This window comes from Epinephelus fuscoguttatus, linkage group LG12 (genome assembly GCF_011397635.1).
Source record: "Epinephelus fuscoguttatus linkage group LG12, E.fuscoguttatus.final_Chr_v1".
NCBI classification, from domain to species: domain Eukaryota; kingdom Metazoa; phylum Chordata; class Actinopteri; order Perciformes; family Serranidae; genus Epinephelus; species Epinephelus fuscoguttatus.
Window position 1 is genome coordinate 37,524,308 of NC_064763.1, and position 21,941 is coordinate 37,546,248.

Sequence of the window (21,941 nt, forward strand, 5' to 3'; positions counted from 1 at the left end):
TCCTGCTGGGTGATCCCAACTTCCGGTGAAAGAGGAGAAGTGTCTCACACGATTACTCTGACAAGGCCTATCGTTACTTACCCGTAGGTAGTTGAACGGGGTTTCGGTAATAGCCATGGCTCTGTGATCGCCAATAAGCCATCTAATTAACTTTTTAAGAAATTAGGAGACGTCGCCGTAGACGCCGCTTTGACTAAACGCCACATCGTCAGAGCCACAGGTTTGAACGTTACCCCGCGACTGCCAGCTAGTTAGCTAGCTAGCTAAAGACGCAGCTAGCTATTCGCCAACCAAGCACCTCTAAATTAGGTCCTGGTGTCTATTTCAAGATGTCAACGGCGGGGTTTAACTCTCAGAATGGGACAGGGACAGGACAGACATATACGAATGGTGAGTAACATTCAAATGTAAGTAAAGTTAGGTCACGGCGAAGTAGCTAATAAGAGCTAACTCGCTTTGCGTAAGTAATATGCTAACATTAGCATCAGTTCTTGGACCCTGTTTCTGTGGCTATTTGCTAACTGTTAGCTAACTGCCTTGCTTAGTAACGCTGTAACTATAGGTAGCCAAGCAAGAGCGAGCTGTCAGGTATAGTTATGTCGGGACAGCTGCGGTTAATCTTGACCTTTGTTATCTTAGTGACATAAGATGGCAAAAATAGTGTAAATCGTAAGGTACGCTACCTGCCTTGCTAACTATTTAACCATTGCTGCCTTTGGCTTGTTGAACAGGAAGACCAACAGGTTGACAAATCGAGGGGTCAACAGGCATTATGACTTTTGAGACAAGCGTTGGGTTGTCCCATCTTCTCCCAGTAAACATAACGGGGATCATGATCACACCGCCTATCTGGGACTTGTTATATCCTCTCAAATAGCTGCTCAGTTAGCCCGGACTTCCTCTGTGATGAAGAAAACATCTAACGAGCTTTAACTTGTGTTTTCCCACCTGTCCCCATATAGTTTTTCGTGTACAGTGACATTGTCCGTTGTAAATCCCACCTGCATGTTTATTAGCTCATTCACTGTTGAGCAATACTATTCTTTAGCAGGCTAAACAGCTTGGGAAGCTTTTGCTTTCTGCGTTTCACTGTACATGTGGCAAATTGGGGATGATCCAGATATGTTGCTGCACGGCGTTGTCCAGGCTCATCCAATTACCTACAGCAGTTTGAGATTACCCACACTTTTCTATCGGATTTCCATGAATGCTAGGGAAAAACAATCCGAGCACACTCAGTAACATCTAACAAAAGTGTCATTGTGTGCAGCCTTTAGAAACGTTTTATCGCTGCATGTGAAGGAGCTCCCTTGTACTATGCAGATGAAGCAGTTGCAGCTCGAGTTTAATGCCTCAGGTGGTTTTCTAAAACTGTAGATATACTGTGTTTGTCTGAACTGTGTCTTAACTTCTAATTGCTTACCACAGTCCCCCTTGATCACATTCCTATCTCCCTTGAATCAGATTGGTCATTGACATAAAGAATGTTAATCTAGCTCTGTTCTTTGAGCTTTGAGAAGTTTGAAAACAAAGTCTCACTGACAACAGAAACAAACCATGAAAACACTTAATTAATGCTGGATGCCATGATGATAGAAGTATCTTTATGATGAATCATGAAAAAGTGATGAGTGTGTCCAGAATATGTATATTGTCAAACCAATAAATGTCTACATATCAAATGTATTTTCCACAACTGATGTGCATACAGTAATAAGAAGTGTAGCCAAAAGCATCATATATAAAGGTCACAGTTAGGGATGTCACTTGGCTGATTGATATTTTCTCACATATTCTTATCATATGCCAATTTAATGTTAATGAAGCCAGTTTTAAAATGTTCTACCTTTTAGTGGTTTGATTTTTTTGATTTGCTTAGAGGTCTATCTTCTCCTCTCAGGACGGACAACAATTTGAGGTGGATTATATGCTTTCATCTATCTTTGCTCATTGAGAAGAGTTGTTTTGTAATCCCCTCTCACTCTCACGCTCATTTAGCTCTGCTTCCAGTTATGTAGTACAAGACTAAGTGGATAGGAGTAAGTCTGTTTGCGTAATGTAATCATTTAAGGTGGAAAAAGAGATGCAATTAAAAGTGCTGCAGTTGAAGCACTGTTTCCTGTTGGATTGTTATTTAAGTAACACATTAATTAATATGAGTTGTCACTGTAACCTATTTCTTTTTTTTCCGACTGACCAGCGGATATGTGTTAAAGATGTGTTTTTATGCTGGTGTGAATTCCAAAATCTACCAGCCACTCGACAGATAACCATTGTTTTTTTGGCTGCACTTAACTTTCTTAATTTACCAGCATTTGGCTGGTTGCTGGTGCTAATTTCCAGTCTTGACACTGTAGTTCTTGGTATTAATATTTCACATCCCTGATAAAGCATTCGTAATTGTGCAAAAGTGTCTATGGTGATTAACTACGGTGGTCTGCCAAGTAAGGTCGGACCTGGCTTAGAGCCCCACACTCACTGTCACTGAGGGCAGATGATGGTGAATTAAATCCAGGTAAAGAGATTAGACCGTGAGCTGTGAGTTCATTGGCCGTTTGGTGGATCTGAGTGGTTTTCACTTGGTGTCATCGCTGCTAGTACTTTGCCATCTGCTTTTCATTTACCTTTTTGAACTGTGCTTCAGATTTATCCTGAGGGCTTGTTTGGGTTTAAGACACTTGAATGACAAACTTTTCAGACACAGAATGCATAACAATGTTGACTTTGTCTGTCTGGAAGCTCATGGCTTGGCTTTTTAAGCTTTCAAACGCAAGGCTACCTTACAGAAACTTTCCAGATTTGCTCTGGTCAAGCATAACAAAACCATAAGCCAGAGTGCAACAATCCTTGGTCAGATTTTGGCATTTGGCACAAAAGTGGGAGTGCAACAGCCCGTTGTCCTCTTGTCACAGTGGCAACACTGCTGGACAACATTTAAGGAGTGAGGTGTGTGTCTGAAAGAGCTTTGGTGTAATTTTGATTGCTAGATCTGTATTATCCTTGGTACAAGAAATGCGTAATAATCAAATAAACGTAGTCTTGTTATTTTTGAACTAGAATCTCTAAGATCCCTGGTTTTTTTCTACCTCTCTTCCTCAGGTCCATCACAGAATCCAGTTGCCCTGCAGCAGCTGCCAGGGGTCAGCTATGGCATGACTCACCAACCAACCTACAATCCAATGCAGGCCAAAGCTCCCCCACCTCCCGGCCCTGGACTTTACCCCTCTGGGCCATACCAACCTGTTCCCCCAGGCAGCTCCTACCAGCCTGGCCCACCACTCACTTCCTACCCAGCTCCTCCAGGCCAGTCGCTGTTGACCAGGCCTCTCATGGGAGGTCCTCCATCCCATACCCCTCCTCAGTCTGCCAGCCCCAGCCCTGGTCCTCGGCTGCCCCCTGCACAGGCCACACCTCCCCCTCCTGCTGTATCTTCTAGTAGCTACTACCAAAATCCCCAGCAGCCGCACCCCATGGCGCCAGCATGGCAGTACAACGCAGCTCCCCCACCAATGGGGCCACCCACTTCCATGAGCACACCTCCCCGCGGCCCCGTGGCTAATCATGTGAACCCAGCTGCAAGCTCAACAGCACCGCCACCACCACCAACATCGGCGGCTTACAGCTCTGCACCACTAGCCCATGTGTCGCATAGTGTCACCCAGCCCCCAGGTCCAGGGATCCCCCCCACCTCTCTGCATGGATATACCCAGCCAGGTAGGAACACAAAGGATCCACTGAAGTGTAAACTGTGTCATCCCTATACACAATACGATTTTATTTTCAAAGATAGGATAAGACAAATTCACAGAGATGACGTAAGCAAATGAGACTCCTAATGATGCAGGCACTCCTTGGGTCAATTCAATAAAAAGATGAATCATCCTTTCAAGTTTAAGTAAATCAGATGAGCGAACTTTAGCTCATTAATTCCAGTGTCCCCATTACCCAATCATTGTAACGTGTGTAATGTGTATTTTTTTAAAACATATATTGTTTCTTCAAGACATCCCCTGCTATCCTCTTCTAGTGACCTTTCTATAACTTTGATACTATGTCTTGTCTTTTTTCCTCATCATTGTCTTCTTTCACTGACATGTACTGTAGATATGCCTATCAAGAATGCTGATATGTTGGAGCTGGACCTTGACCTCTGTTCTTTGAACATGTTGGCTGGCAGCTCCCTCTGGCTGCCTCCCAGGCACAGAGACTCATTTACACTGAATCTGAACAAAGTTCAAATCAGAATTTTATTGTTTCAAATGTATTTCTGATGTTGCAGTGTGACGTGGCTTTCAGGACAAGTCCAAAATTTTGTTTTGGTGTCTGATGCAGGCTGTGTTGCTAAAATGTTTGCTCTCTTCTGGTGATATTAGCAGAATGCACACAGCCGAATCTTTTGGGCATTTTGAAAGCTGTAGGTAGTAGTTGAATTTCTTGTTGTGAGAGTTAAAGGGTTGTCTCTCCTGAGAAGTATTTAGCTCTCACTAAGACCACTTATTGAGAATCTCAGTAATTTTCAAGCCAACTAGTCATTCATATTTTCTGCGGAGGAAGTGGCTAAGTTGTTAAGCAATGTGACCATGAAGCTGGTTGTGGAACCGTGGCCACAGTGTCTGAGTGATTTGTCATTGCGTTTTGTAAATTAACCTTGATTTTTAAAAAGCTATTTTTAGTGCACTACTTGTACAGAGAAGCAGAGTTCACATGGTCGCCTCAGTCTCGTTTCAGTTACCAGCATTTCTCTCAATCTTATGGTTTGGCTTGAAATTGCTGTTCACATTCACACCCTTAACAAGAGAGTCTGCTTGGTTTTAGCGACCTTTCCCCCAGCAGCACCATCAGCGCATATCTTCCCCAGTACAATGGTGACAGTGAAAGAAGCAGCTAACTGGAGAAATTATGAGGTGTTTGTGGAGATGTGTGCTCTGTTGACTGGTTTCTTGCTTTAAAATGTCACACATGTCGCAAGCAATTCTCAAATGTCACCCATTTCACCACCAGCCACAATAATCTGTTGGAGAGTTTTGGCTCTGTTGAGCTGCTGAAAGCTTCATAGTCCAGTTAAACATGGTTCAGTCTTCAGTTTTAACAGTCACAAAGTATTTTTTTCAGTAAAATGTTTCAGATTAAATAAAGATGCCACAGTGCCGTTATGAAACGCCAAAAAGTACCGTGCACAATCTGCAGTAAAGAGGATTATCTTTTTAGTCATTATCGTGCAGCTTCATCTCAGTCCAATGTCTAATCAAATTAAGTTTTTATGCTCTGTTTGGCCTTGTGTCCCTGAAATTATATAATCTTTCCTATACATAATCATTTGTCAGTGTAAGAGCCACTTACCATTTTCTGTCACTACTGTAAGAATAATCCACCTGACCCATTATGCATGGTATTCATCATGCCCTCAGTGGACAGTGTCATTTATAAAAATTGCGTATACATCTTTATATACAAAAGTGAGTGCTTATTCATCAATAAGTTAATGAAACATCTGCATTGTCTGATTTATGAGAGATGGACTTGTCTCTGTTGCTGTGACTGTTCTGACTTGAGCTGGCTGTGGGTCAGTAGTGCCACCAGCTGTTGTCACCTCTAGTCAGACCTTATAATATTACACATCAGTGATGCCCCCTATTCCTTCCTCTTGATATGTGGCAATATTACAGAGTGCTCTTGATTTACATGACACAGTGATGTTGACATAATTTTCAGAGTCATAACTCTATATCCTAAATTGCTTCAGTGACAGTGCAGTTTCACCCGAGATTAGGGCTAAACTACAATACATGCACAAAAAGTCAAATTGCGATTATTTTGACAGATCATGCGGTCGCCCCATGAGTCGAAATTTTAGTAGGAATGGTCATCTTTGCATTTCATTTTCACTGAGAATTTTTTTTAAAATGATGATGCTGTGATTTTTGCTGGGGTGTGTACCAAACAAGCGTGTACCCTTATGTCCAGAATATTATTTGTAGGCCGGGGCATCCCTGTAGTACCACATTTATAATGGTTTGTTGTGGCACATTTAACCTTATCAAAAAATTGCAGCTCCTGCGATTTGGATATTGAACTTGACAATATGGTGATTTTGATAATGTTTTGATTAACTGTGCAGACCTGCCTGTGATGATGGAGGGTGTTGGCCAGTGTGTGTCTTCATCTCACAAAAATGACTGCTGAAGCAATAAGTCTATTTGAAAATTATTGAACAACTTTGAAATGAGATTAATTGTATTTATTGCTTTTTCTCTTTAGTAAATTGTGTTAAGCATTGCTCACTCTTTTGTCACATTTTATATACTAAATCTGTCATTGATGATACAGAAAGTAAAATCAAAAGATGAATCTAAATCTGCAATGACATAAAAATAATCATGAGTTGCAGCTCTAAGAAGACTCACTGTTGTTGTTTTTCACCAGGCACTGCACCACCTCCAATGACTCCCATGGCTCCCCACACATACCAACCAAGCAGAGCTCCCTATGGCCCCCCACCCACAGGCCCACCATCAACTATGAAACCCCCACCACCTCCCACTGGACCCCCAATGGCCAATGCCACACCTCCACCCCCCAAGGCAGATGGTAAGGTCTTTTAAAATCTTGACGCGTAACATTTTTGTGCTTTGTCTTTGGGTATGACCACCAATAAAGACTGCAACACACTAATGAGTGACACATCCAATTTTGTTTATACTTGACTACATCACATTGTTTATTTACATTTTGTATTGTCTGATTTAGTTTAGTTTTTAGTTTAGTGATTTAGTGCTCTCAGGCCTAGTTCATGCGTACACACAGGGATTTTTGTAACCATAGCCTTTTCTGTGTGTTTTGGCTTTTCGTCCACATACACACTGCATTTCAGGTCACTGAAAATAAACCTTTTGTTAAACTCCTTCTAGGGTGAAGACTTACAGAAACTATGTTTGCAATGTTGCCACGTACACAGGGAAAACTGAGGTTTTGGCTCGTGACATCAGAGTGTCCGTCTTTCTCTGCTTTTGTGAGGCATCACAAATGAGGCAACATCTTGTGCAATTTTGGATGTGATCAAAATAGTGCCGACTCTAACCTTGCTAACAGGATGTTTCGCATGCTTACGCACAAATGTAGAGTTACTTCTCCACTACATTAAGGGACAGAGGTATCAGAATCAGCTACAGAGGTCACTTCTCCCAGTTACCTTCCAGTGATGGCTTTATTTCAGGCATGCTCTTGACAGCACTTCCATTGTGTTATTATGTTTTCATTTGGACTTTTTAGAAATAGTGCTTGTGTGAATAGGATTTTTTTTTCTGTGAGAATGAAGGATGGAAACAGCTGTGTTAAAAAATACCCATATATGTGTGGACTAGACGTCGGAGGTGCCACCGGCCTGGTATGAACTCAGCAAGCTGAGACTAACAATATATTAGGAAAGCACTTGAATCAGCTGTGTTGGGAGAAAAAAGGAAGTGGAGCCGGTTTTCCATGAGACAGCATGACCAGTCACTTCAGTAGTTTGTATTTCATAATCAGCACAATGTCAGCGATGAGTCTGTATGTCCTTCTATAAGCCTGTCATATTTGTTCTGATCGCCCTCCATTGTTTCCCTCCCTCCCCTCCTTCCTCTACATGCCAGCTCAGTGTGGGGGTGCTGTTAACAGCACCCTGCCCCCCACTGAGCCCGACTGCCAGGAGGGGGATATTGAATGTCCAGGTGTGGCCAAATCTGTCAGTAGCTGTTTGTGTCAGTGCTATGATGCCCATCCTGTCCTCTCTGTGCTGTTGTTCATTGTATCCAGGGATGCACTCATTTTTTTTGTCCCATAAGTTGATAACAAGTATGAAGCTCCGCAGAATCAGATGATAAGGGGCTCCAATCTGTTATTTTTGCAATGTGCAGAGAATAAGTTCAAATAAACAAGATGCTTTGCTTTAATCTCAATCTGTGCTGCTTAAGCCCAGTATGTTTTTTTGCTTGTTTTTTGTATCAGTGCATCCCTGTTAACACATTTCCTGTTGGTAGATTGTTTGCTTCTCTCTGTCATCCATTCCAACCATATGAGCTCTAAATAATCATCTTAGAAGCACCAAACTACAAACATTTCTTAAAACACCGTTCATTCCCATCATCAGTATCATCACTGCTATTGTTTTGCATCAGTGCTCTTTTGTGTCCATCTGTATGTAACTTTTAGTGTAGATCAGATCCTTCCATATCCATCGCCTGTGGTTAGCGCACTGGGATAGAAATAGCAAAGAGTGTCACTAAAATTAATTCACATCACATCTGTGTTTGTTTTGAAACAGGAACTGTGGCTGGCAATGGCCCACAAGCACCAAACAGCTATAATCATGTTGACAACAAAATGGGTAAGGCCATTTTCTGCCACTTATTATATTCTTTTCACACCAACCTCATGTACAGCATAGGCTTACTAAGCAGGGTTTCAAAGCTGCTACACTCTTGCAGTAAATGGGAAAATTTCAATTTACATCACAGCTTTTGAAGGAGGCAGAGATTTTCTAAAAACAGTTTTTCTTATGTTTTTATGACACAACCTCTTATAGTAAATCCCGCCTTCACAACTCTATTAACACTTACAACTTATGACCTTTTTCATTCATTTTTCTGCACCTATTACTAAAAACACAGTGCTTAACAGTGACCATTGCCACTCTAACGACTTCTGCCATAGACTGACCTCATTTCTGTTACCCTTTCTTCCACAGCTGGCCTGCCTCAGCCTGGACCACCTGGTCGGCACTTGGGCCACTACCCCTCCCTCCCCCCTGGGTATCAGAACACCTCAGCTCCTCACAACGCCACCTCCCCCATGCACCCTGCGATGCAGGCCGCCACGCAGCCTTATACTCAAGCACCTCAGCCATACCAGCAGGTGAGTCTCCGCCGTGTGTTGACTGAGTGCTGTTAGAGCATTTTACATAAACTGTTTGTTTGCTCATTCCACTGGGTGTGGAACGATGTGCCCCGCCATTTATGTCATGCATTTGCTTTACACCACGTTCACAGGCAAAGCCCTTCTGTCAGTCCAAGGTGTATGGAAACGTTAAGCTGTCACTGAGCTATAACTTCTGAGCATTTGTAGAAAGCTGACATAAGAAGGAGCAGTATCATAGAACATACATTCAATATTATATTTGTTATGTGATGTACTTGTATTGTTTAAGGAACTAAAACACACACATTTTTAAGTTAATACCACCAAATGACTTTTTTAGGGACCAGGATAATGTGTTGGTTTGCTGATTTATTGGACTGATTGTTTCTTTGTGACATAGCAGATGGTAGTCGATGTCATCCATAACTGTAAACAATTTGTAAATATCAAATTCTATTTTTGTTGTGCTTTAGCTGGGCCGGGACAACATAAAAATGCTGGAGGAAATATTAAATCTTTGTGATGTTTTGGCTTTAGAGGGTGCGGATTTAGAGGCAGTGATTATCCACAGGTGTCTACAAAGCATGGGTGGCCCTCCATGCTAAATGATTTGGCTGTCATAACTTTTTGGTAGGTAGATCCACTGAATAGCTTGTTCCCCCTTCTCTCAGCCACCTGGTGGCCCAGGGCCAGCCCAACTGAGCCCATCCCTGGCAGCCATGAGTCTCCAGTCCAGCACCCCAGAGGCTCTGAGAGTGGTCAACCTGCTGCAGGAGAGGAACCTTCTGCCACCAAGCCCGATCCCTGCCCCAACGCCCTGTCTCCCACAGGACCTGCAGAAGATCAACTGCAACCCAGAGTAAGCCATGACAGACTAGTATTGATAGCATGTTTCTATATTTATCATCTTTCATTTGATAGTTGTTATCCTTTAAAACTGATATTACCATGATATTGACTGTTTACACTTTTTTTTTTAAGTTTTTTTAAAAATCATTATTTATACTTTGTAAAGAAAATTGTAAAATTCACCTTAAGTGGGACTTTTGCATTTTAAGTTATTGCTTAGAGTCAGCAATGAAATGTTAGCTGTTAAGCTGCCATCTCTGCAACTGTACACATTTTGCAGTAGATGAGCATAAACATTAATTTGTCTGTGCAAATGTTTCCCCATGAGGTTTTGGCTTAGATGTTCCTTGAAAACATTTATAAAGCATAAGCAGTTCTAATAACATCATGATCTGATGATGCCTTTTCAAGTACAATGAACTACTGTGTTTGTTTCTCTCCAGGGTCTTTCGTTGTACGCTGACCAGCATCCCTCAGACTCAGTCACTGCTCAATAAAGCCAAGATGCCGCTGGGCCTGCTGCTCCACCCCTTCAAAGACCTCTCGGTAACACCTCGGTTCAATATTTAATGTGCACACACATCAGTTAGTGTAAAATTAGCTTAAATAACCTTCTTACTGTTGGCTCTTTATAATAACATTGTTTATTAGATGTCATGAAACCTGTTTTACTAATTGGGGTTACTGATTAACAGGAAAGTGGTGATCACATTTCTTCCCAGCGAAACCAAATTTTCTGGCAGTGTATGGGCTTAAACAGGCTCCTTACTGGTTTCAGCATGTTAAGGAGAAAGACACGATAAGACCTTATTAAAGTATAGAAAAGTTAGTAATATACCTTTTGCTGTGGCAGCCAGTGATACCTTTGCACAAAGCACTCGGGCCATTTTTGTTGTTGAGGTGATCAATGCTGTTTCACCATTTTAGTACCAGGCATCTCATAGGGGTGTTTAATCTTTATTTATTTCACTGCATCAATGTGAAGGAAGGTGGTGCCAAGAGAAACTAGTATAAACTAGTATTTTTGCTCAACAGAGCTCTTTGCTGAATAAGTTTATAAATAATCTACAGCCTCATCCTCTGCTGTGTTCCTTAGATTTTGATAAGATAACTACATCAGACTTTTACTGATTAAACACTGAGGATCTTCTCAACCCTTTTCCTCAGAACGGGATTTGACTAAAAACACCTCTGGGCAAAATCTGTCCGAATGAATTCATGTTTGTTCCTGTGTTAATCGAGGACGCTGACAGCAGAGATGTTGCACAACTTGGACAGCAACAAGAACATCTTTATTGCAATGCCAGTTACAACGAGTTACAAGGAGGTGAGTTTGCCTGGAGGCACTTCTCACACGGTTTGCTTTTGTCCTGTCGTTTTTCTTGTAGCAGCTTCCTGTGGTGACATCCAGCACCATCGTCCGGTGTCGGTCCTGCAGAACCTACATCAATCCCTTCGTCTCTTTCCTGGACCAGAGGAGGTGGAAGTGTAACCTGTGCTATCGGGTCAATGATGGTAAGAAAGGGGGAGGATTGATGTATGCTCTTTCAAATATGATCAGCTGTAAGAGCCACTGTTAAGCAGCACAAACATAAAACATTTTGGGGATTATATTGACATCTGATAGCCAGCTACTTTTTCAAGTTAGCACAATAAGCTAAGACAAAACTACAAGGTGAACTAACTCAGGTATTTATTTCCTTCTTGATAGCATTTCCTTTTTCTGCTGAATAAATACCAGGGAAAGTTCCCTGAACCTGACACTGAGTCTCAGGGTAGATGGATTCAGTAACAGGAGAAATTTGTGTTTAAGTTATTCTAGGCAGACGAGAAGCTGCAAATGAAGACAGAGCAGAGCTGTTTACTTTTACTGAATTCAAGTTAATTATCCATCAGTTGGCAAATACCACTTCAGTCAAAGCTTTAGCTCGTAATTTATTGTTTTTACATTGTTAAAGATAGTTTGGAAATGTATACATTCTTTTGCATCTCAGATAATACCTGGATATTATTTAGAATCTTCTATATCGTGTAAAGGTTGGATTCACCTGCTGATGTTAAAAGAAAGGAGACATCTGCTTTGTAATATGATGATCTTTATATAGAGATATGATAATACTGATATAAAGGGATGCATTTCAAGTGGATGCTTTTTTTTTTACAGTAATTAAATAACTTTGCATACATAATATTTGAAATGTTGATTATAAATATTTTTGTCTTGGTATTATCTTCTCCTCTTACTTTTTCTTCACCCTTAAGATTGAACATTGAATTACACACAAAATCATACCCTATAACCTCACTGTGTGTGTCTGTGTGTAGTTCCAGAGGAGTTTATGTACAACCCAGTTAGCAGATCGTACGGAGAGCCACACAAAAGACCCGAGGTCCAGAACGCCACCATCGAATTCATTGCTCCTTCAGAATACATGGTAGGTTTCAACAGCTTTAATGACATCTGCATGCTTTTTTATTGTAAGTGAGTAGCTCATTTCCATTCATGTATTAGTGGCAAGGCATTTCTTTCTGAACAAACTAAATAAGACATTTTTTTTTTTACTAAATTACATGTATGCAAAGTGGACAGAAATATGTTTGTGTGATTATGATGGTTTGTTTTTAATTGACCTTGTGTTATGTTTCATGTGTTTGCTTTGATTCACCCAGCTGAGGCCACCACAGCCTGCTGTTTACCTCTTTGTTCTTGATGTATCCCACAACGCAGTGGAGACAGGCTACCTGAATGTGTTCTGCCAGTCACTGCTAGACAACATCAACTCGTACGTACAACATTCAACTTCCAGTTATCAGAGACAGCCGGGGCTTTTTTTAATGTAGGTCTTGTTGTGCATTTAAACTTTACAGAGGGTCGATGAAGGTATTTAGTCGTTTAGAAATACATCAGAAATATACCAGAAAGTGGCAAAATATAGGAGAGTAGTTGTTTTATTATAGCAATAATGTAAAGTAATATAATTCAAGAGATGCAGCATGACTTTTTTTAGTTTAAGTGTGGCTTTGTAAATTCACATGAAAGTAGGTAATTCCTGTCACCTTAGTGCCAGCTTCATTGAAGTGTGCCTGTGTGTGTGTCCCAGGCTTCCTGGAGACTCTCGGACAAAGGTAGGCTTCATCACCTTTGACAGCACCATCCATTTCTACAACCTCCAGGAGGGACTTTCTCAGCCTCAGATGCTCATTGTGTCTGACATCGAAGGTGAGACACAGCTGACAGCAAAGGCCACAGGCTGATTACCACAGCAACATGACACCAGGAGTAATATATAGGATATCAAGAGATCCCCTAAATGCTTTTTAAGAGTGAACTGTTGCCTTCTGCTTTGGGTGAAACTTCTGTGAAATTTCTTAAGATGGATTTAGCTGAATTTCTAAATGTCAGAAATGGTAGAGAAAAATCACCTGGATTACGTATCATCATTTTTTTAATCTACTGATGTCAAGTCAGCTACAGCACAAGCAGTGTCTCTGTTTTATGTTCTGTAAATGAATTACGTCACGGCAGCTGCACTATTAAATATAAGCCTCATCACTGTTATATCAGCGTGTATGTCTGCAGCATATTTGTTCAAATAATAACTGTTGTGCTCCACAGATATATTTTTACCAACACCAGACAGCCTTCTAGTAAACCTCAATGAATGCAAAGAGGTAGGAAATGTATTTTTATTAAAGCTACGTTTATTGAACATTATCTACATAACAGACTAACACCTTTTGGGTTCTCATTATTTCATTTTAAGCTTAGTTTTAGTTGTTTTTAAATATTTCTTGACGCTGTTTAGGAACCAACTTGTACTCACTTCCTGAATTTGTTTTTCAGCTTGTGCAGGATCTGCTGAAGAGCCTCCCAACTTTATTTGAGAAGACTATGGAGACCCAGTCTGCCCTGGGTTCAGCTCTGCAAGCAGCCTTCAAGCTGCTGTCACCCACCGGAGGGCGCATGTCCATCTTTCAGACCCAGCTGCCCAACCTCGGTGTCGGGGCGCTCCAGTCCAGAGAAGACCCCAACCAACGGGCATCTGCCAAGGTGAGAGAGACATCAGTGAGAAGTGTGCTGGACATCATACTCTAGGATGTAAGAGCTGTATACCCTACAGCAGCATTATGTTCCCTGAAAACAGATGTCATAGTAGATATTTCTATAAAATAGGACTACAAATGTTGACCCTGCTCATAATAGTAGTATCAGGCATAATGCATTTATTTAGGGAATATTCACGGCGCAATGCCCCCGAAAGAATAGTGGCATTTTTTTTTAAAAAAAAAAGTCTAAGTGTTTTTTGTTCAATTATGTTTAGGAGGAGACTGGCTTAAGAGGCTTTTTAAAATTAGTCTACCAAAGACAGTATCATGATCAGTTTACTTATGGCAAGTTCATTAGCCATTAGCCAGAGTTTTGAGGACTATATCAGAAAAGGAAAGTCCAAAAATATACAGGATTATGTTCTTTTTTTGGCAGCTTGTTTCACACTTTCATGGCAACTGAAGTCAGACTTTTACTGCATTGAATAACCACACTGACTGAGTTCATGTCGTAAAAGTGCTCTGATTTAATTATGTGAAGTAATTGAAATGTTACTGATTTTTATTTTCATTTTTTTTTCCTGGGACAAGATTTAGATGGAATAATTCAATCTTGAAAAGTGTCATTTGATTTTGACTAGTTTTATGTAGTCAACTTAGATTTGTGATTTTGAGCTCATGGTCCCACCTACTGTGTTTTCCTTTAGGACGTCCAGCACTTATCCCCAGCGACAGACTTCTACAAGAAGCTGGCTCTGGACTGCTCCGGCCAGCAGGTGGCAGTTGATCTGTTCCTGCTCAGCTCTCGATACTGCGACCTGGCATCGCTCGGTAAGTCCCGCACTAAATGGATGGGAAAGTCTAGATGCATATAGAGGGAGGGTTTATTGGACTCTTTACGGTTTACATGTCTAGTGCTCAATAAAGAGTAAAATTTCATAATTTAGGTTCTTGTTAAGTTTTAGTCACATTAAACCAAAGGGGGAGATCATTTTACATTATTGTAGGATAGCTTTATACTTATTTTAGATGTACAGCAACAACAGGCCTTAATTTACAGATACATCAGAAAACCTCTGGGAAAAGAAAAGCTTTGGAAATTTAGTGATCGAACCTGGAGCTCAAAAATACCAACTTGTTTGTGCTGAAAGCATGAATAATCAGTCCGTGAAAAAGGTGAACAACATAGCTTATTTATGAATCATCAGTTATGGCAAAAAGCCAGATACAGAAAGTTTTTCGTAATACCAGATGCAAACACAGGAGCAGTGTGTGGGAAATTAAGCGTTACTCTATTTTTATCCTGTCAGAAACGAGACAATCAGCATCACTTCTCTTGTGTTCCTTCTCTCTCCCAGGCTGCATATCAAGATACTCTGCAGGGAGCGTTTACTACTACCCCTCCTACCACCACCAGCACAACCCTGCTCAGGTGGAGTGCTTCCAGAAGGATCTAAAGAGATACTTAACCAGGAAGATCGGCTTCGAGGCCGTTATGAGGATACGCTGTACCAAAGGTCCGTTGGCACACAAGCTGGTCCTTGATTGAACTTTGACCTGAACATGCATTCCTAGATGTTACTTTGAGAATTTCAAATTGTTCTAAGATGTTTACCTTTTATTAACTTCTAAATGATAAATGCAATGGGAAGAGGAACCCCTTACTTTTCATCTCATCATGTTTAATCATGAAGCATTAGGATTGGGCTATGTGTGGTCTTCCCTGTTGATTGATTTGTCTCTCACTGTCTCTCTGCAGGTCTGTCCATCCACACGTTCCACGGAAACTTCTTTGTGCGCTCCACAGATCTGTTGTCACTTCCCAACGTGAACCCAGACGCTGGCTTTGCAGTTCAGATGTCCATCGAGGAAAATCTGGATGACATGCAAGTTGTTTCATTCCAGGCTGCGCTGCTTTACACGTCCAGCAAAGGTACACACTCACACACACATACACCACCAAGGTTTTGTTTTTTCAAAGCCATTGTTAAAAATGAAAATAATTCATCTCTGCCTCTTTTGTTTAAATAACACGTGTTTTCTCAAACAGGCGAGAGGAGGATCCGTGTCCACACCTTGTGTCTCCCTGTGGTTAATTCTCTGTCAGACATCTTTGCTGGTGCTGATGTTCAAGCCATCAGTGGACTACTGGCTTGCATGGGTAGGTACTAACTATCCAACATCTTTTTAGGATCTCCTCCAGACCTTTATGACATGTTTAAATACTTATTTTGAAATAATTGTTGTTAAAAATTCTTACACTTTGCATCATCCTCTTCTTCATAATTCAAAAGTCTATAATCTGTGAACATGCAAATATTGTTCATTTCGAAAGTTTAATAACTGGACAAGGGATGTCTTCTTCACTGAAAAGTTTGTTCTCAGTATATGCACAGCAGAGGTTTCAAGTTTCTATATCACACTTGTGTAAGTTAGTGGACAACAATTGTTTTTAAAAGAATATCACAGATCTTGCTCTTATGTGCACATGTCAAGCTGAGATTCAGAGTGAGCACAGAGAATCTTTCCTCTTTGAGCAGTTAAATGTGAAGACAGATTGAGAAACAAGATGTTCTGGTGCTGTGTATAATAATTGAATGTCACATTGGATGATTTGCTTTTATTCAGATTATGCATAACTGCAATGACATCTAATTGTCTTACCCCCTAATTTTAACATGAGCCGAAAAAGATTGTGCATCGTAAAACATTTGCCTGTGTATCAGAACTTGTTCTTTAACTTATTTCGTCGATTTATACTGCACTAGTTCTCTCCTGATGTTTGTTTTAACACAGTGTTTGAGTTTACAAGTTACAGCTGCATCACCCTGTGTGTGGTAACTTTAAGCAGGAGTGTGATAAAGTGAAACATACAGATGTCAGTTTTGTGTTTGATGGCTGTGATCATTTTCTGAATACTTGATTACATCACATGAAGTTGGTTGTGTGTGTGTATGTATAATATTATAGACTTGGATTTGTATAAAGCACCATTCACGCAAATTATTCCCCATTGTTGCGGTAAATAGTCTTTTGATTGGCTAGATACTAAATCATGGCAGGGGACTCATCCACTTCACTGTTATTAGAACTGACAGATGGAGATGAGTGGCGACAGCTGTGGTCACCTAGCAACCATCACATGCTGAGCATTTAGATCCGTGCTGGCTCATCTCATAGTCACTCAGAGAGCAGACGCTGATATTTTTGCTTTCTTTAAAATATGACACAAAATGTCACTAGCACTGTTGTTTGCTTCTTATTTCCACTGAGCCCACAGCTGTTCTAAACTGCTCATTAATGTGCACCATGGTACAAGTCTTAAAGTTGCATTTACTTTAAATTTATCAGAATTTTCAAATAATATTTTTTGTTAAATTTTTTTTACAATGGGGACCATCAAAGTCAGAATTTTTAAAGTCCCACACATGTTGGCTTGAAAGAACGGGATTTCTCCTCCTCGTTACAACTGCGAATGTGTCCCTCTCTCTTCAGCTGTGGACCGCTCGGTGACGGCCAGTATGAGTGATGCCAGAGATGCGATGACCAACGCTGCCATTGACTCGCTGACGTCATACCGGCAGTCTGTGTTGACCATCCAGCAGCCCGGCCTGCTGTCCCCAGCCTGCCTCAGACTCTTCCCCCTCTACATCCTCGCCCTGCTCAAACAGGTCAGCCTCTTCCCAAGATGCAGTCGTTACGCAACAGCTGCACTGTCAAACGCTGCTACACTTTAAACTACTTAAATCTTAATATGTCAAGTGTTAGAGGAAATCACAACACTAAAGTTAATCTGTTCAGCATTTTTCAGCACTTATGAAACTGCTTTTACTCCCAGGATTTTGTGTTTTAAACCACTCCTTTAAAGATTTATCGATCCAACTGGTGTGTGTGTGTGTGTGTGTGTGTGTGTGTGTGTGTGTGTGTGTGTGTGTGTGTGTGTGTGTGTACGTGTGTGTGTACGTGTGTATGTGTGTACGTGTGTACGTACTCTGCAGAAAGCCTTCAGGACAGGGACCAGCACCAGGCTGGATGACCGGGTGTTTGCCATGTGTCAGCTGAAGTACCAGCCGCTGGCCTACGCAATGCTGATGATACATCCTGCCCTGTACCGTGTGGACAATCTGACAGATGAGGTGAGGAGGGTGAAAATTTTGCATAGAGTTTCCTTGAAATCATAAGTTTCAGAAAAGGCATGATGAATGACCTTTTTTTTTTTTTTTTTTTTTTTTTTAATCTTTCAGCGTTTTGCATATGGTTAAGATTATGACTGGAATGAAAATGAAAAATCACATTTTTACTGTTTTGAATGGGAAGCTGAGTCATATTTTAGCTGTGAGCAGTGGGCTGAACCTGAAATGTCATCCCAGTACTTAAGTGTCTCCTTGTTACTGACTAATCTTCTCTTATCTTTTGTTTCCTGCATCCTCAGGGAGCTTTGAACATCAATGAGCGGACCATCCCTCAGCCCAGAGTGCTGCAGCTGTCTGTGGAGAAGCTCAGCAGGGACGGAGCTTTCCTCATGGATGCTGGAACGGTACGAAGCTTTACGTGGTGGTTTTAGAATTAGCACTTATAACAAGCCAGCGGAAATTCAAAGCTGCTGTCTCAAACCTGGCTAAATCTGCTCTGAGATGAACCCCTAAGGTGCTTTGGTTGAAGCTTCTCTCTATAGCTGTGGGTTGTAGGATGTTAAAAGAGTGGTAATAATAGCATAGTCAGAATGAGAGATTTCTTCTTCGGAAAAAGTAAAAACCAATGCAGTGTTCATAGTGTGTGAAATTACATTTTGGGCTGTTGATGCTACCGTGTGTCATTATCCGTCTCTGTGCTTTTATGATGGTAAACATTGGCGCTAAGTGGTAGCTCTGTAATAAGGCCTTGACATTTCTACAGCACACTGGAGAAGAGTGTGTAAAATTAACATTTTACATAATGAAGTAACACAGTTATTCAATGGGGCTTTGAATAGAAACATCTGTACAAGCTTTCAGCTTTTATCTTTTATACTTCAGTCTCCCAATAATGAGATGCGACAGTGGTCACAGTGATAGCTCTCACTTACTACAATAAAAGGAAAATAGGAATCTGTACTACACCCACTATTATTTTGTGATTGTATTTAATATATAACATATTTGTGTTCCCTAAAGGTGATGTTTCTGTGGATCGGACGGAACTGCCACCCCAACTTCCTCACACAAGTCCTGGGAGTTCCCAGTTACGCTGCTGTGCCTGATAACCTGGTAGGAAAACTCATGTTGCACCAGGATTGTCCCACAAAACTGGCTTGATGCCACGGTAACAAACAAATATTGGATGATTGGACAGTTGGGTAAAAAGTGACACTTTTGGCCATCAGATAAAGATGCCACATATGCAGCACTCAGGGCAGAATAGACGTGTGGCGTGTCATCACCCTCCTGCTGTCTGTAGCACAGAGTCAATATGCAATGCTGTCATTGCATAGAATTAACAGAATACACAGACCCCAGGCCTTTCTTTTTAACAAGTCGAGACGGAGCTGTCGCTGTCTTCACTGTGTTGTTCTTCTGTGCTGTTAGGTGTTGTCTAACGGCAGACTAGAACACGTGTAGGTGTATTTGTTGTCCTGTCAAGTAAGACTTCCATCCTGGTATCTACGGTATTTGAGAAAAATGAGTACCCTACACATTTTCAGAATTCTGGCATCTAGAAGTGTCCGTTCTCGTGACATCCCTTCTTGAGGATGGCATAATGGCCACATCTGTTATTACACATACAGCATAGCTACACGTTCACTCATCGCATCCTCCTCCCACTCTCTCCTCTCACAGTATCTGCTCCCCGAGCTGGACACTGCCGAGTCGCAGAGAACCAGAGCTTTCATCGGTTGGCTCAGAGACCAGAGGCCGTTCTTCCCCTCCCTGCATGTCATCAGGTGGGCAACAGACAACATCCTGTATAAGAGAGTTGAGAATCAAGTTGGAACAATGTGGGAAATTAAATCAGCCAAAAGCTGCTGGTAGATTTTTGTTTTGGCAGTTAATGAACCGTCATTTGAAGGTCACCTTCTGTTGTACTCGGTGAACCCTGGAGAACCTTGTTGGCTGATAAAATCTTGAAAATTGTGACTGAACAGATCAATTTACAGTTAATATGACAACTGATAAATAAACTCAACTGAAAAATCAGAAAACTGAGCAGCAGTGAGGTTACTCAAGCTTTTGTTTAACTGGAACAGAATTTGGAGGTCATTTATTACAAAAATCGGTAACTTAGAAAACCGTTAAAGGCTGCAAAAGCAGTCTCATAGATTTGAAAGGGATGAACTGAGTTTGTAAGTGTGCAAAAGTTCAGAAGTTTTCATAGTAAAACCAAACACTTGAATTACCTTTGCCATCACTTTGACAATTTCAACAACTACATCTGATGTCTCGACTTTTTTTTTCACTCTTCACCCTTTGACTTTCTCAGGGACGAGAGCCAGCTGAAACCCACCTTTATGCAGAACATGATCGAAGACCGAACAGAGTCGGCCCTGTCATACTACGAGTTCCTGCTCCACCTCCAACAGCAAATCTCCAAATAATTTTCAGTGGGACTGTGGAGAACAGGGAACACTCAAGTGAGGATGTGCATCAGTGTATGTGTGTGTATGTATGTACATTGTGTGTGTGTGTGTGTGTGTGTGTGTGTGTGTGTGTGTGTGTGTGTGTGTGTGAAAGCAGTGGAAGTCAGACTCAAGGATGCCTCTTGCTCAGTCTTCGGCTATGGCCCGCCATCTCTCTGAGGAAAAGCTGAACTGATGTGACGTGTCGCTCAAATCAAACTATGTGACGGACAGTGTGAGGACAAAGAGACGAAGAATCGAATCTGATGCTTATTTGGCACTTTTTACCCAGCTGAAGCAGTGCGTTGGAAGAAGAAAAAAGAAGCAAGAAATCCAAGATGATGATGATTGTGATTATATATGTCAATGATCGAATGAATCAGTGTTTATTCTCAGAGAACAATGCTGTCTAACTGATCGTTCTGATACAGTTCAGGCAAACGGATGTGTGAAGTGTTTTTGTTCAAAAAGCACAGTCGTCTTTACTAAAACAAGTCAAACGTATGTTTGTGTGTGCTTAAGACTAGGTTTATGAGGAAGGTTAGTGTGTCTGCGCTCAAAGACTGTTATTGAGTGTCACCAGGAGTATTTGTACACAGAACACCTGAGCTCTAACAACACTCTTACTATCGTACCTGAAGGACAGAACGTGTGCTTTTTTTTTTAATTTCCCACTCATTATAATTGTGTGTCGAACAAATGCGTAGACTCTGTTGTAAAAGGCAGGAATGTTTAAGGTGTTTGAAGGCGGATCGACCTCGCCGTCATCGCTGCCTTGAATGTGTGGACTCGGCAGTGGAAAGTCTATTTCATTGGTCTGATCTGTCCTTCAGCAACTCTCTGTCATACTTTCTCTCTCTGGACATTCAGAACACCCCTGACAACATCGCTGTTCTGTTTGTTTGTTTCTTCTTTTTTTGTTTCCAGTTATCTAATAATTTATGAGACTCCCAATCTGATTAAATTCTATAATTGCCTTGTATGGGAAGTCACTTTTTATTATTAAACCTCTGTTTAAATACAGACTCTATATATGAAATATTTTAATATAATAGGATATGGGAAATTCTTTAACACAGACATAACAAAGCCATTGTGATCTTTTAATCATGCTTATTGATACTTGTATATTGAAAATACTGCATTATATAAAGGTAAAGAAATGCTGATGGTTTTAGTATAAACAATAAGGTGAAATGACGCTAAGGAAATAAAATGTTTGGGACTTTTTAAATGTAGTTTTGTGTGTTGGTGGGTGAACTGTTGATTCAATGAAAGCAAAGACTACAAAACAGTATGGACCAATAATAGTCAAGTTTTCTCTTGACTCGGCGTGAGTTTTTTTGATTTGGTCTGATTTCATACGGTTTGTAATGTATGTATTATATAAGCAAACATGTATTTAGGAACAGACAGATGTTTTGGTCTTGCACAAAATTGTCTTTCATAAAAAAAAACTGATGAAAATAAAAATAGCCTGTGTTTGTACAGAGTAAATTGCAGAAGTGTGGACTCAAGTCACATGACTTGGACATGAGTCCTAAATGATGTTATAACAAAA

The 21,941-nt window shown here is 40.9% G+C and overlaps 1 protein-coding gene across 2 annotated transcripts; it reads left to right on the forward strand.

Moving 5' to 3' along the window:
• The first annotated feature begins 11 nt into the window (after positions 1–11).
• sec24a (SEC24 homolog A, COPII coat complex component) lies at positions 12–21,614 on the forward strand. Of its 2 annotated transcripts, none has more exons than XM_049592072.1 (23): positions 12–390; positions 3,100–3,714; positions 6,424–6,588; positions 8,300–8,362; positions 8,723–8,889; positions 9,564–9,751; positions 10,185–10,287; positions 11,130–11,256; positions 12,067–12,176; positions 12,412–12,524; positions 12,843–12,961; positions 13,358–13,413; positions 13,586–13,792; positions 14,496–14,619; positions 15,147–15,305; positions 15,548–15,721; positions 15,839–15,949; positions 17,284–17,459; positions 17,787–17,924; positions 18,221–18,325; positions 18,942–19,034; positions 19,605–19,708; positions 20,245–21,614. In XM_049592072.1, exons 1-23 carry the CDS (start codon positions 330–332, stop codon positions 20,357–20,359), a joined length of 3,393 nt encoding a protein of 1,130 aa, XP_049448029.1. In that variant the 5' UTR covers positions 12–329; the 3' UTR covers positions 20,360–21,614. The 2 variants fall into 2 exon arrangements, with proteins under 2 accessions (XP_049448029.1, XP_049448030.1); XM_049592073.1 differs by having other exon boundaries at positions 11,133–11,256.
• The last annotated feature ends 327 nt before the right edge of the window (positions 21,615–21,941 follow it).